The sequence below is a fragment of the Papaver somniferum genome, chromosome 1 (genome assembly GCF_003573695.1).
Source record: "Papaver somniferum cultivar HN1 chromosome 1, ASM357369v1, whole genome shotgun sequence".
Lineage (NCBI taxonomy): Eukaryota > Viridiplantae > Streptophyta > Magnoliopsida > Ranunculales > Papaveraceae > Papaver > Papaver somniferum.
This window is the reverse complement of record NC_039358.1, coordinates 33,491,009-33,506,673: the sequence shown is the minus strand read 5'-3', so window position 1 is coordinate 33,506,673 and position 15,665 is coordinate 33,491,009. Positions and strand designations below refer to the sequence as shown.

At 37.8% G+C, this 15,665-nt stretch overlaps 3 protein-coding genes across 3 annotated transcripts; 2 read left to right on the top strand and 1 right to left on the bottom strand.

Annotated features, from left to right (window-relative positions):
- The first annotated feature begins 1,079 nt into the window (after positions 1-1,079).
- LOC113282725 (sphinganine C4-monooxygenase 1-like) lies at positions 1,080-4,003 on the top strand. Its single transcript, XM_026531792.1, has 2 exons — positions 1,080-1,652; positions 2,994-4,003. The coding sequence occupies exons 1-2, from the start codon at positions 1,422-1,424 to the stop codon at positions 3,543-3,545; spliced, it is 783 nt and encodes a 260-aa protein (XP_026387577.1). The 5' UTR covers positions 1,080-1,421; the 3' UTR covers positions 3,546-4,003.
- Positions 4,004-4,597: 594 nt separating this feature from the next.
- LOC113280625 (dirigent protein 2-like) lies at positions 4,598-5,170 on the top strand. Its single transcript, XM_026529250.1, has one exon. It carries the CDS (start codon positions 4,598-4,600, stop codon positions 5,168-5,170), a length of 573 nt encoding a protein of 190 aa, XP_026385035.1.
- Positions 5,171-5,382: 212 nt separating this feature from the next.
- Positions 5,383-7,195, bottom strand: LOC113282718 (exopolygalacturonase-like). Its single transcript, XM_026531778.1, has 4 exons — positions 6,629-7,195; positions 6,248-6,537; positions 5,937-6,162; positions 5,383-5,839 (listed from the first exon to the last, which is right to left on the bottom strand). Exons 1-4 carry the CDS (start codon positions 7,112-7,114, stop codon positions 5,597-5,599), a joined length of 1,245 nt encoding a protein of 414 aa, XP_026387563.1. The 5' UTR covers positions 7,115-7,195; the 3' UTR covers positions 5,383-5,596.
- Between the last annotated feature and the right edge of the window lie 8,470 nt (positions 7,196-15,665).

Sequence of the window (15,665 nt, the reverse complement as noted above, 5' to 3'; positions counted from 1 at the left end):
GTGGTCACTGGTACCAAACACCAAAGACCAAAACCCTTTTCCGGTAGCAAGTACTAGGTAGGGTAGGAGATCAAGTTAGCTCCTGAAAGAAAGTAGGACAATAGTTTTTACGCCTGCCTGCCCAAGCCTTGCACAACCCGTAGGCAAATAAGTTTGGCACATGCGCATTGAGTTAGGTACACTACTCTAGTTAGGTTTACGTATTCACGACCGTTAAAGTAGCATACGCATAGTCACTGCTTAGCCGATGGTGTAACAAGTTCGCATGCTGAGGGTATGACCATCGTCTAAGTTGACCCTGATGACTGGCCCGTACACATGAACAAGAATCCATATATACGGCTTACCACGAAGATGGGCATGTCACCAGATGCTGATACAACGACGGTTTTAAAGCTCAACATTGTTGAAGGGTCCAATAATCTGGTCATTCCGGCCCAGGTGGTCACTGGTATCATCACCCAGTAATTTGACCACCGTACTATAGCGACACCGGCTCCATGTAAACTCTTTATTGAGTACATAACTAAAAATCTTAAGCTGAATCAGATGCATCACTGTTGCATGCTTTGCATTTTAGGTGCAGCAGTAGTTGAGTTGGATGTTGCAACTGATGACAAATTTTAGGTCCCTCCGCCGGCGGAGAAGGGTATTCACAGCTGTTTCCAGGTAGTGTACCCCTCCCAAGGGCTCTTAGGCGTTACTCCTCACCTGTCAGCCACCAAAAACACCACTTCCCTGCAAGGTCAACTGCTCAACTTTCAAGCGGGGTGTCAATAGAGTGTTAACTTAAATAGTGGTAGCAAAGGTGATGCGTGTACAGTTTAAGATCAAACACAAATTAGTGGCACTTATCTGTCTCTGACTAATTGGCGCAGAATCAGGAGATTCACCATTGAAATCTCATGGATGCTAATAGGGGGGTAATAATTTGCTTGGGGGTGTATCATTCTAAAGGTAAAGGATGTGAAATTTGGTATACCTCAAATAAATTAGTACCCGCTATTAGCAATTGGAGTACAGAGACATAGACACCACTACTGTTACTAATGTTCACTATATTCAGAGACAGCTAGAAAAGCAGCAACAAATGAGACCATTTTTCCAATTCTACCCTTTTCTTACACAACAACAGAAATAAACTGCCCCAAACCCTAAAATTTACAAAAAAATCAGAAACTTTCATTTCCAAAAATTTCAATTTTTTTCCTTTCCATAAATGACATCTTAAAATCAACACCATTTTGACTGATCTAAAGGGGTTTTTGTGCTCTGGGGTTTCTTCAGAATTCAAAGTCACAAATGAAGCAATTGAGATCTACATCTGCAGTACAGTGGTGTAGACTTTTGTACCGATTTTGAAAAAAAAAAAAAAGGTATCATTTTTTATGGTTTTTTGATTGAATTTGGATTACTGCAAGATGGTATTTTGGGAAGATTATTTGAGTGATGAAGTAATGGGTACATTTGCACCAATAGTATTGTATTGGATATATGCTGGGATTTATCAGTTATTACCACCATTAGATCAATATCGTTTACATACAAGAAAAGAGACTGATGAGAAGAATTGTGTTGCACTCTCTACTGTGATTAAAGGTGTTCTATTACAACAGCTTGCTCAAGCTACTGTTGCCCATGTACTCTTCTTGGTTAGTATTGCTATTTCCAAACCCTAAATTTACTCTAATTTTGATTTTTACTGCATATATTGGTGAGGATACATTAAGATTTTGATACCCCAAGTTTATACTGATACTAGGTTGACTCTGTAGTTTGGGATTTGGTTAAATTTTTTTAAGGTTGTTTCTATGTGTTAAGAAGGGTAGATGATGATGGATTTGTGGTTGTAAAGGTCATGCTAGGATATCCTTATTATCTTGTTGTCAGAATTATCAATTGCAAGTACTGTATGTTATGCGAGTTCTAGGTGACCATTGCTGCAAGTTATGTCTTCTTGATTGTATTGGGACTTGCTGTTGGGGTTTGATGATTGGTTGTCAGCATAAATTCCTCTCTGATGATTGCACTAGCATCACTCTCTTTGCCCGATCCTTAAAAATTTTCCTTAGCATATATTTTTGCAAAAAAGGGACTTGCAAATGCACCAAAAATGCAGTAGCTAGTATGAATGAAAACCTAGAAGCCGATGTGGCTGTGGCTTGCTTGAATTTGATGTGTTTTCAATATCTATATGAAGATTAAATTGTGCAAATTGCATAAACTGCAACTGCTGTGTTAGGGTGAGATTGGTTGTGTCTCTCAGTTAGGGTGAACCATCGTCAAATCTGAGCAGGAAACAACAATTTGGTTCCATTCTCTATCAGGCAATCAGTTATGCCTATTTGATTAAACTGTAGTATGATTTAGTAATATATAAATCCTAAATATCCATTTAGAATTTGATATCAGAACTAGTGATTTGCTGACAGAAGTGTCAAATGCGCAATATTTTCTTGTAACCTGATAGCACCACTGATTTATTAGTTGATCTAGTTATTTTGATAATGTCAAACCCAAACCCCAAGTGATAACTAACCGATTAGGAAAATGTCTCCGTCACCTCAGCATATATAGATCCTTGACAGGGGTGTGCATATTTCCATTGCATGGGGTCTTATTTAAGGTAACCCACAACAAAGTGTTAAGGTGGGTTTCTTCTCTTAATCCAGAGTAGATAGGTTGTTGTTTGATATGTTGAACTTATTTCAGCTAGATCCCAGTTCCTTAGTGACTAAAGCTATCTTGATATCTCATGGAGTTCAAATGTGAAAAGAGTACTGTTATGAAGGAAGCTCTATATTTGAGTTCGAATTGATCCTACATCATGTAAATTAAACTATTAGGTGTCAGGAAAATGTCCAATCTTGCAGAGTCCACTCAAAAAATTTGCACTTAGAAAATATGTCTATGATGTAAATATTTGATTGTTGTACCTCATATTTCCCATGCTCTGATAGTACTCCTGCATTGAATTGGCTCTTTTTGTACAGATAACCTCTATGTTGAGCTCGTCTGAAGTTGTGGTTCAGCCCTCTCTTCCTATTCAGCTTTTGCAGATTTTTGTGGCCATGTTGGTCATGGATACATGGCAGTACTTTGTACACCGCTACATGCACCAAAACAAGTTCCTCTATCGACATGTTCACTCTCAACATCACAAACTGGTTGTTCCCTATGCAATTGGGGCTCTTTATAACCACCCTCTAGAGGGGCTTTTGCTCGACACATTTGGTGGGGTCTTCTCATTCTTGATTTCGGGAATGACTGCACGGACAGCTGTGATCTTCTTCTGCCTTGCTGTGGTGAAAACTGTCGATGATCATTGTGGTCTCTGGCTGCCTGGTAACATCTTCCATCTTTTATTCCAGAACAACACTGCTTACCATGATATCCATCATCAATTACAGGGAACAAAATTTAATTATTCACAACCATTTTTCCCAATTTGGGATAAACTACTTGGGACCCACATGCCTTACAATCTTGTGAAGCGACCAGAAGGAGGCTTCGAGGCAAGGCCAATCAAGGATTATAAAGATTAGTGATCTTTACCATTGATTTGTGAATGTTTTTAGGGTCAGTCATTGTATCATCAACCAGAAAAATGCATACTGCTCAATAGAAGATCCAGTAATCTTCATTGACATGACCCGAGTCGGATTATGCTGCGCTATGTTAGAATATTTGTTCAGCCATCGACTTTCCAGAGATCCAAAACTTTTAAGAATTGGTTCTTTGTAGCAGTTGAGGTTTGGCAATTGATGTTGAACAATTAATTTATTCACCTGACAACATTGTTTCGTTCCTGGTTTTTCCTGTGTATGTTGCCTATTGTATTTCATCAACCACCAAGGAATTGTGTATCTTCTTCATTACCTCTGATCTATGTTTCGTGTATGTAGAATCGTTTCTTTTCATGGATTTGATAATGTGTAACTTTTGAAGACTTACTGGACATTGTCAGATTAAAATTATTCATGTATTCATGGTAGGTGCTTTACTGTTGCTTTCAAGATTTTTCTGGCAGTTATTTTTTCCCTTTTTCTTTTTAGTAAGCCTGCCTGCCAGATTTTTAGTTCCGCAAGTCTTCCATAGATTATGCAGTCTGTTCTCTTCCCCCAACCTATGGTCCTAGTTTCGTGAAGTGTGCTAATGAAGTCCTGTTATGCAGCAAGATGTCCTAAACTGTACTCCTGAGTATTCGCCGAGTAAATCAATCACATGTTTCAGTTGGATTCAATTTGTCGACATCTACAATAATGCAATTCAATTATAGTATGGGAGCAAATTTCTCGCATAACATGGCATATCCTATAACAGTTCTGAATTAAAAGTTCTAACACGCAACACTCGTGGCCATTTCTAAATTATGGTCAACTATACCATTTTTCCAATTCCTTGATCTGACATATCCCTGTGATCATGCAAGTCTTATTCACTAGTAGTTGTCCCCAAGTGCTCTTAATTTAATAGTCATTCTCAAATCAATTATTCTTCTGTACATCCAGCTATGAGCAGTTTATCTATATAAACTTGAAACAGATAGTTGCAAATAGTTCAGGAAAAGCTAGAGAGAAATCATCAAAATATTATCATGGGTGTCATGAAGTATTTCTCATTTGTTCTTCTTGTTGTTATGGTTTTATCCATGACTCATGCACAAGCTAGTAAGAAAAAGAGTTGGTGCAGTGAAACTGTTCCATACAAAATGGGTATAGAAAAGATGACGAAGTTACATTTTTACTTCCACGACAACATCACCGGCGATTATCCAACCACTTTCAAGATTGCCGAAGCACCCGGAGTATCAAATACTTCATCGACGTTTTTCGGGGAATTGTACATGGCGGATGATCCATTAACGGTAGGACCTGACCCAAATTCCAGACTTATCGGTCGAGCTCAAGGTCTTTTTGGATTTTCTGCACAGAAAGATTTGTCTTTGATCATGGGATTAAGTCTTGTTTTTACAGGGAACAAGAAGTTTAATGGTTCTACCATCAATATTTTTACTCGCAATCCGATCGCTAATACAGACCGTGAATTTGCGATTGTTGGTGGAACTGGGTATTTCAAATTTGCCCGGGGGTTTGTAACTGCAAAGACATACTGGGCTAGTGGTAAAAATGCTATCGTTGAATATAGTTGTAATGTTGTTCACTATTGATTCACAACGCTGCTACACGGGGTTATCAAATCTATATAAAATAAAACAATCCGTATTACCGGATTAGTAACCCCTGTAGCAACCATATTAGTTCCAGTCGTTGGAGAATGTGTCAGAAATGTTTGGCCATTGGCTTACTGAAGATCCAAATCTTCCATGAATTGTTTCTTCTTAGCAGTTGATGTTTGCACACTTAAAATTACTCACCTGACATCATTAATTTGCTTCTGTTTTTTCTTGTGTAATAAGTTACAATGTTTTGTGTAATTGTTAAAGACACCGACTTTCTCTAAGTTATCTTATAAATTTAATTAATGGCAACGCAGCAAGCATTTCTCATAAAATACACCATCAATGGCAATCCAGCAGTAGAGGACTAAGCACCGCCTAGAAATGATGAAATATCATGTTTTTTTTTTCTTTTTTTTAAGCGACAGCCTTGCAAAGTGCAGGATAATTGATTCCTCGGAAACCAACTTTCGCGTTTGTACACACGGAAGATGATTCTGACCCATGGTTAGCAGGACCAGTGTACTTCAAATTGACGTTGAACAAGTCTACATTTTGGCAAGGAACCATTGGGCTGCATCCAATGTTTATAGCAACATTTGAAACTGAGGTTCCATGAACGTTTATGAAGTGAACATCGCTAACGGCCACTTTAGAAGGCTGTTCAGTCATAAACATAAACACACAATTCAGTATGTTGCGAGCAAATCAGTAAAAAATATTGTACTAATTAAGTCAATGACGGATCGGTGTATACCTGTGAAACGCACTTCTTCTTGCTTCCGTAACACTGATCAATGATGATTGGGTTCTTGACATTGTTCATGATTATATCTTGGTAAATGAAGTGAGAAGCCTTGATTGCAGGTGAGGCAGGCCAGGTTTTGATTCGAAGACCGTTTTCCGTTCCACTCAAAGTACAGTTCCTCACAATAAGACCCCTCACATCCAATTCATCTTGTTGTTTTCCAAGACTTCCAACGCTGTTCACAAAAAAAATTAATAAATTGGATGAATCCGGATATTAGCAAGTGATACAAGAGATTTTGTGGTTTCGCAGATTATTACCTGATTCCATGTCCTGGGCCACAGGTGACTTTGGAGACAGACACATTGGTGGAACCCTGGCCAACGGAGACGCAATCGTCACCAGTTGCAATAATGCTTCTGGAAATTCTGATGTTGTTTGATGTACTGACATGAATTCCATCAGTGTTAGGGCTAGTCATTGGGGCAGTAATGTGCATGCTATGTATCTTAAAATCATCGCATTTGTAGAGTGACATGTGAAATCCTTGAGGGTTGAGAGAATTGAGTTGTCGAACGACTCCCTTGGTTACATGGCTGAATTTCAACCCCTTTGAAGCAAAAAAAAGAGAGAGCATTAAATATCCGCAAAAAACATATACGTTTTTGGAATGAATTTTTGTGGTATGTACGTATACTTACAACAGCAAGAAGTTGGCAATCGGGATTCACGTGACAGTCGTTGTATTTCCATGTTTTGTCACCGCTACCATCAAAAGTTCCTCCGCCGGTAAGAACCAAGCCGTTAATATTTTCGAATAGGATCCATTGGTTTTCTTCGTAATCACTTACCTGATCTGATCCTGTAACAATTCCTTGCACCTGAACAACAATGGGTGAGGTAGTGCATGGCCCCTGGAATACAACTGGGAGAAGTTTATAGTGTCCTGCTGGGACAAGAAGTCTGGCGTTGCCTCCCGGATGGTGGCATGCGGCCTGCCATGCTTGCACAAATGCCTCGGCGCAATCGTCGTGACCATTAGGCACAGCACCGTATTTTAAAACGTTAAAAACAGTAGGAGGAGGGCCGCCCAGCTTACTTCCAAAACCTAAGGCGTCGGCCACGTTAGAAAAAACTAAAGGTAGAAACAAGAGAATCACAGCGGCATTTATTCTAACGTTGGCCATTGTGACCCTGCAACCCGAGAATTGAAATGAGAAAATATAAAGAAAAACTCACAAAAAGGAAAAAAAAAGATCTTGTGAGTACCGTTGTTGTCTATCAATTTGATCATTTATAAATTCTCACTTTTTGTTTTCGGTTAACAATGGATCCGCCTATAATTATCACATGTTAATCTATAAATGAACACATTTGGTTATATCCCCTAAATATGGCTATCACCATGTCCTAACAATTGCCCTTGTTTTGTACCGTGCCCAAATTTAGTTCCTAATTATAGAAGTCCTCTCCTCAAAACTCTCTCATCCATGCCCATGGTCAATTATACAAGACCTAATTTAGTTTGGGAGCTTACCTTAAGCCCTCAGCTAACAAGAAGCTGATTCATATACATAGTGAGGTACAATTAAGGCCCTTCTCTATGTATTTCTTGACATGGGAAGCATAACTTGAAATTTGATTACAAGTATTAATTAGACCACCAAAAAAAAGTTTCAAGCCTCTGCGACCAAATCATATATCAGGAAAACGAGAAATACCACTATAGACAAAATGTGTACATGGGGTCTTGAAGCTTTCCTTAGTGAGAAATTATCGGAATTATTGGATGATCAGCAACGTGATGCCTTGAAATGCCATTGCTTGGTGTAGTTCATCAATAACTTTCAGTCATGATATCTCTTTAGGCGCTACCAAGTTTGTACCCTTTTGTCCATAGAGTATCCTGTTTCTAGAATATGCCATCATTTGGTGTAGTTTGTCAATAGTTTTGTGAATCTATTTAAAAGCTTATAGAACTCAAAACTAAAGGAAAAGAAGGTCTTTTAGTTCGCGAACCTATTGTGGTGAGTTCACTAACCTATTGTAGAGAAATTCTCTAAGGACGTTTTCTCATTTGAGTTCACGAACATATGAAGAAAAACTTCTCATGAGCTTTAATATCACTTTGAGTTCTCGAATCCATTACGGTGAGTCCGCGAACCTAGTACAAGAGAATTTTATTGAGACTTTAAAAGCATTTGAGTTCTCGAACCTAACATGGTGAATTTGCAAACCTAACATATGTATATGTTTTCAAATAAGATTATTTTCACTTTGAGTTTGCAAACCTATTACGGTGAATTCACGAGCCTAACAAGTTTTGATTTCTCCTGTAACTTTGTTTGCATATGAGTTCGTGAACTACCTATTTGAGTTCGCGAATTTACAAGGATAATAATTTATATTTTCTTTCTTTTGCTCTAAAGACTCAACTGTGATTCCATAAACTTAAAAGCTTACTGAGCCAAATCCTTAACATTTATATCTTTAGGCTCATTCATTATTCTTCATATCCCAAGGAAAACTTTCTACAGTCTTACGAATTTTAATTCGTAGTTAATTTCTTTGGCTGGAAAGTCTATTTTCTCTGCACGAAAGTTTGAAATTATCTTTTATAGTAATTCTTTTCGTAAGAATTTACTTGGGCTTATACCTGTCAAAATACTTCAAACCATGAAAAAAAATTAATTACAAGCCCAATCCCTTCCAGCGAAATAATTTTAAAAACGACTTGGTTTAGGCCACTAATAATTATCTTGGGTTGAAAAAAATTCATCGCTTAGATCCTAACTTACCTAGCCTTGAATGATCACTATAAATTGGAGACATTAGCATCACAGAAAACTTAATCCCTACATTCCAGTGTGTTTTGTTATAAAGTTGTCCTCCAAACCTAAAAGATCTTCATGATTGAAGGTTCGACTTGGGATTCATGAAGCACAGGTTCACCTATCTCGAAAGAAGGATAGTTTCAAAAATGTATATGTATTTGTGATGCTTAATAATTGTTATCTATTCTAAGTTTCTTCTTTTCTGATGCGAGGCTTTTTTTTAAAGAAAAAAGGAAGATAAAAATGCTAAAAAATATGGGAGCCCTTCGGCCATTTTTTTTTCCTTTACGATGGTGTGAGCATGCATAAATGGATTATTCATACATTTGAAAGCTCGTGCCAAACTTATAAAATGGTAAAGACGGCCCTGCAATCAAGAATTTACATATCAAATCCAGATTTGATAGAAAACCACAAATTAGACTGAGTATAACTCTTATTTATTGAAATCATGTTTGTGTGTTAAACATATAAATTTATTCTAGATTAAGTTCTAGTTGTTTCTTGTGTAGATAGAAGATTAGATATCTTTATAAGTCTTGAAGAGTATAATTCTTAGTCTTGGATTTATATTCTCCTAAAATTAGGGAAGTGATTTCTATCCTTGATGTAGTATCAAAAGGAAATCTTTGAGCATCGCGTTTGAGGCAAGGTGACGCTGGCATTTACGAAGGACTATGGAGAAACTCCTAGGGATGTAAAGGACATCAAATAGAGTAATTAAGTGCATACATTCTTGAGAACTTACCAAAAAAAAAGCATACATTCTTGAGAGAATCAAGGGGCGCAACTTGCACTAGAGTAGCTTGGAGTGTTTATTGTGTCTTAACTATATATCAGACTGAAGTCTTAGGCTAGTGTTTGTAGCGGCTTAGTAAAGTGCGTGTTCAAACTAGAGGAGGTCCCAGGATTGCTAGCTTGTAGGTTTCCTCGTTAACAAAATTTCTTGTATCTTACTTTACATTTATTTTCAACATTAATATTTATTTTATCTTTATTGTTAGAGCATTGCTCGGTCGAACTCGCATGCGTTGCCATCTCAAGCATGCTTGTCAAGTTTAGTTGTCAAAACTATTTGTCTTGATTTCTAGACTACTTATAGCTAAGTCTTGGACTAGGAAAGTTAAGTGTAGTTGAGCTCCAGACTCCACGGCGATCCTCTTACGAAGACGAATAACTACTCAAGGAACCAGTGGAACTTCATCCGACTAAAAGGTATGTGGAGACTTGAACTTATTTATCACTCAAAAGACTATCTCTCTATCTCCTATTCTTGAGTCAAAGTCGTATAAGTATGATAGTTTTCATACATACACATTTGCTATTTCGAGCCGAGTTTACTCGCCTATTTTTTTCTCGAAATATGTGTTGGTAAGCTTTCGCTTTAATCACTTTTCATCTTAACCCGTGACGAAAGTCATGGTGACGTTTCAATCTTGAAAATAACTTTAATGACGATAGTTGTGAATAACGACTGTTATAACATTATAGAAGAATGTTTCAATGATTGAAATGTAGAGTTCAGATTACGTAACCAACTATGGATATAAGCATATATAGTGTGTTCGCACATTAGTGTATAAATCCATGTGCCGGAAACCAAGTGTGTGCACATGTGTGCATACGGTATTGGTGAAGGAGAGTGGAAGTTTTCGAACCAAAAATTTCTGCTGAGCTTGTAAGTTTGCAAACTGTTAAACTAGTCACCTTAGGTACGCGTACCCGTATGCGTACCCACGAAAGTTTTCGACCGAAAATTTCTGCTGAGTTTCTAAACTCAAATCCGGTAGCTATGGTACACGTACCCGTACGCGTACCCAAGCTGGTTATATTTATCAAATCGGAAGTTCATGAACTTAAACAATAAATCAATAAGGAATGCAATCTTTGCAAACCCTGGCTATATTGTTCATGAATTGATTCAAGTGAATCAAATCGATTTTGTTTCAATTGTGTCTATTCATAAAGACCTAAGCAATTGAACAAATCTTCAACTATTTCTTTTGAAGTCATTTGAACTAGTTTTGAAGAAGATGAATACGGTTAATATGAAAGTGCTCATATGGATACCATTGGTTAACTATTTGTGAACCAACTAAGTGTACACGTTTAGGTACAATTACTCAAACCTAAATGAAATACATTTCATTTGTGTGTGACAAGCTCAGTTTTGATCTAATGGTTGAAAGATATTAGATTGGTTAAATCAGGTTTTTCATCTAATGGTGAATATTGAATGCTTTGTTACCAAGGTAACTTAGATTGCAAACCCAGGTTTGAAAACTATATAAAGGAGACATCTAGCAACTGGAAAAACTAATCCCCACACCTCCTGTGTGATACTAGTTGGTTTTGCTAGAGTCGGTTCTCCTTTAACCTTAGGTTTCTTCTCGAGACCCTGTAGGTTAACGACTGAAAGACTTCATTGGGATTGTGAAGCCAGACGAAACTACTTCTCTTGTAGTTGAGCGATCTGATCTTGGCATTTTCTATCGTACAAGTTAAATTGAATAATTGACTTAAGATTATATCTCTGATAGGGCAAGATAAAAAACAATTACAAACATCTTCGTCTCATCGTTTGTGATTCCGCAATATCTAGTTTCGCTACCATACGATTTAGATTATTGTGAGGTGATTGATAATTCTATGTTGTTCTTCGGGAATATAAGTTCGAGTTATCGATTGGTTCCTGTTCACCTTGATTTTATCAAAAGACGGAACAAAACTCTTAGGTTTATCTGTGGCAGACAGATTTATCTATTATCATAGACTTTTCTGCGTGATACAGATTTGTTTATTAAAGTCATCGACTTTGGGTCGTAGCAACTCTTGGTTGTGGGTGAGATCAGCTAAGGGAATCAAGTGCGTAGCATCTGATAGACGCATTTATGTGTCTAATTTGTCCTTAATGTTTTGTATTGTTAGTGCTCATTTTTGTCCTTATTATGGTGTTTTGTGTGTTTGTAGGTATTTTTTGGAAATAAATATTGTTGGAAAATTCGGCTCGAAAAGTTGCTCGGAGCACCCCGGAGAACACGTGTTATTCGGACCCCTACTGTGGTTAAGGGGCATCCCAATTACTAAGGGGCACACACCTGATATTCGCACCCCCGACTGTTGGATAAGGGGCAACCCTTTCTCCTTCGTTTGAAAACGTTTTTGGCGGGAAAAGTTGATAATCACGAACAACAGATTAGGATTGGATTTTCGGAGCTGATTGGTGGAGATTCAATCGCCAAATTCAGCTTGGTTGGACCTTTTAACACTAAACAAGCTTGGTATAGTCATTTTAATGGAAAAAACTGGGATGGATACTCACCGGTGATGGGAACAGAATTCCATGGAGTTCACCGGAATTTTGTCCAGTTACCGGAAACATTTAGGGTTGGAATTTTGGAAGAGTTAGAGAAAGATTCAATGGCTGGGATTTTCTGGGCTGACTTGGACGTACCAAACAGGGATGGTAATGTGTTTTGTTTCGTCTAACTTAAGCTAGAATCACGCATGGAAGAAAACAGAGAAGCACGAGTTTTGCAGGAGTATATCACGGGATTACGCAAGATTTAGACGTGTAATGCTTGTGCTTGGATTATGCCAAACTAGAGCAGAAACGTGTAGAAAAAAAATAAGGATAGTTTACAGTAACAGACGCGTGAAGAAGAAGAAAAAGGAAATAAAAATATCTCCGAGGCTGGCAGAGTTAAGGAGAATTATTGCGAGTTATTACAAGAGATTTTCATCGCCTGTTGTGTATAAATAGCGTCTTGGGGTAGCAAAGAAGAAAGGAGGGAGAATTGGGAGGATTTATAACATCTCAGAGGCGAGAAATTGAAAGTTGCAGAGAGTCACCATTTCTGCTGCTGCATAGCTGAAGAACACGAAGAACAGACCAGTAAAGACAGTCGTTTTTCTACAGTGATAACGACTCACATCCGAGGGTCGTACATCAGAGGTAGACTTATTTGCTACAATATCAGTGACACATACTGTGTGTCGTTCTGGTTTGTAACACATATAATTGTTACAGACCCGGTTTTCATTATATTTCTCCCTTTTCATCATTTGTAAACCATTTTTGAGCAATAATAATGAATTTCGAGCGTGTTTCCAACATGATGATGTGCTAATTCTCTCACAACCAAGGCAATGAGGAATCTATTTACGCATGAATAATTTGGTAAGTATTATATTTCTCTAATATTTAATTATAATTCACTCAATCACTGCTTTTGCAGAGTTTTTAATTGTTTGCATAATTTTTTTCATTAGTTGTGATTCAATTAGATAGGTTATGCTTTGATTAGATAATCTATGCTTAGGGGATACAATTAATTTTTGAGAATTTGCCTGATTATTTGTGAGTTAGGAAAATAAGGGACTTAAAGATAATTAGAGTTTTGGGTTATTTACCATCATTCATTCACGTGTAATAGTGGAATCAGTGTCTTGGTTATTTTCTCATATCTTGAAACCAAATTTTGAGTTAAGTTTTCTTTAATTTTTAAGTCTAAATTCTTTTTCTTTCACAAGTCTCAACGAACCTTTTTACTACAACTCAATTGAAAATCACATCAGCATCCTGCTGGGAGAGTCTCTTTATAGGTTTTTAGAGAGATTCAATGATCTCCTATCCCAGTGTCCTCACCATGGATTTGATAAGATGAAACTTGTAGAGATTATTTATAATGTTTTAGACTATTCGACCAAAGCCATGGTCGAGTCTATGTGCGCTGGTGAGTTCACCAGTAAAAATGTTGATGATGCTTTTACCTTCTTAGGAGCTATTGCTGAAAAATCCCAACAATGGGAGTCTTGTGTTGAACCCCCTAAAAGAATCTTGGTCAATAACAGTAGCACCAATGTAGTAGATACAAGCTTCGGGTCAGATGCTAAGTTAGCTGCTTTGTCTAGAAGGTTAGAAGCTTTGGAATTAAATCAGCCTAAACATAGGTCTCTTGTTGAACCCAATAAAGCCTCTCAAGTCTATAGTTGTGGAATAGAGCCAGATAACTCATTTTGGGAAGGTCAGGTCAGTGAAGAGCAAGCCCATGCTGTCTATAACAATGCTAGGTTTGAGAACCGTCAGAAGTTTGACCCATACTCAAAGACCTACAATCCTGGTTGGAGAAACCATCATAATTTTTCTTGGTCTAAGGGACAGAATCAAGGTCAGTCTAGTAATTCTCAGCCTCCCCCAGGTTTTGGTTATGCTAAGAACTCTTCAGGTCAAGCCCAGTTCCAGAACCCTTCTGAGAATAAAATGACTAGCTTAGAGGAATCTCTTAGTATATTAAAAAAGAGCCAGGATATGTTATCACAAAGCCAGGAAATGTTAATAAAGAGCCAGGTTAGTTTTCAAGAGGAAACCAAGCAGAATTTTAAGAATAATTCCCAGTCTCTTGCTAAATTAGAACTTCAAGTTGGCCAAATAGCTAAGTTTCTCAATGAGAGAGAAGATGGAAGGTTCCCTAGTCATACTGATCCTAATCCAAAAGGAGGGAAATCGTACAATCATGTGAATTCTGTTACAACCCTTAGGAGTGGGAAGAAAGTTGACAATAAGGTCACCATGCCTGAAAGTGAACATGCTGTAGTTCACCCTTCTGAGCCAGAAAATGAGGAGACTGATAGAGTATCTAAAGAGACCAATGAGGGTCCTGTTGAGCCCGGCTTTGTTCCCAGAGCCCCGTTCCCCCAGCTGCTAGTTCCAACTAAGAGGGAGTCCAACTTTAATGATATATTGGAGGTTTTTAAGGAGGTAACTATCAACCTACCATTGTTGGATGCAATTAAGCAGATTCCCGCTTATGCCAAGTTTCTTAAGGACTTGTTTACACGAAAGCGTAAGCTTAGTGTCCAAAAGAAAGCCTTCCTAGCTAGTCACGTGAGTTCCATTATTCAGAATACCACTACTCCTAAATATAAAGACCTAGGGTCCCCTACCATTTCTTGCACAATAGGTAAATACCGTGTTGAGAAAGATTTGCTTGACTTAGGAGCCAGTGTGAATTTACTTCCATACCATGTGTACCTCAAGCTATGACTTGGTGATATGAAACCTACCCAGATGACACTTCAGTTAGCTGATAGGTCCGTTAAAATTCATCGTGGTGTGATCGAGGATGTTCTTATTGAGTTCGACAAGTTTATTTATCCAGTGGATTTTGTTATCCTAGATACATAACCTGTCCCTGACCTAGAGAACTAGATACGAGTGATTTTAGGTCGCCCATTTTTAGCAACATCCAATGCGATCATTAATTATTGAACTGGTATTATGAATTTGTATTTTGGTAATATGACTATTGAGCTGAACGTCTTTCATATTAGTAAGCTACCCTCTGAACTAGATGACTCGAGCATAGAAGAGGTAAACATGATAGGAACATTAGTCGAGGAGTCATTACCAAACACTTTGTTAGAAGATCCGTTAGAGAAATGCCTAGCTTACTTTGGGATTGATTTCGATGATGATAATGTGATTAATGATGTGAATGCTTTGTTAGATTCAACCCATTTGTCAGAAACTAGTAACGGATGAAAACCTAAGTTCGAACCACTACCAGTTTCTAAGTCTACCCTAGTTCCTTCGTTAGAAGAGCCTCCTAAGTTGGACCTAAAACCATTGCCAGATACCCTGAAGTATGTGTTTTTAGGCCCGTCTGAGACTTCACCTGTGATTGTTGCTTCCGACTTGGATAGTGATCAGGAAAGTAGGCTAGTGACCGTCCTTCAAAACAACAAGGAATCTTTAGGGTGGACCATAGCAGACATTAAGGGTATAAGTTCTACTGTTTGTATGCATCAGATCTATTTATAGGAAGATACCAAACCTTCTAGGGATATGCAACGAAGACTAAACCCTAATATGAAAGAAGTAGTTCGAACCGAGGTTCTTAAT

Excerpts from the sequence above, each read along its gene's own strand:
- LOC113282725 (XM_026531792.1), top strand. The coding sequence starts at position 1,422 with ATGGTATTTTGGGAAGATTATTTGAGTGATGAAGTAATGGGTACATTT. Across the intron at positions 1,653-2,993 it reads TTGCCCATGTACTCTTCTTG|ATAACCTCTATGTTGAGCTC; the intron begins GTTAGTATTGCT and ends CTTTTTGTACAG.
- LOC113280625 (XM_026529250.1), top strand. The coding sequence starts at position 4,598 with ATGGGTGTCATGAAGTATTTCTCATTTGTTCTTCTTGTTGTTATGGTT.
- LOC113282718 (XM_026531778.1), bottom strand. The coding sequence starts at position 7,114 with ATGGCCAACGTTAGAATAAATGCCGCTGTGATTCTCTTGTTTCTACCT. Across the intron at positions 6,538-6,628 it reads ATTGCCAACTTCTTGCTGTT|GGGTTGAAATTCAGCCATGT; the intron begins GTAAGTATACGT and ends TTTGCTTCAAAG. Across the intron at positions 5,840-5,936 it reads AGAAGAAGTGCGTTTCACAG|CCTTCTAAAGTGGCCGTTAG; the intron begins GTATACACCGAT and ends ATGACTGAACAG.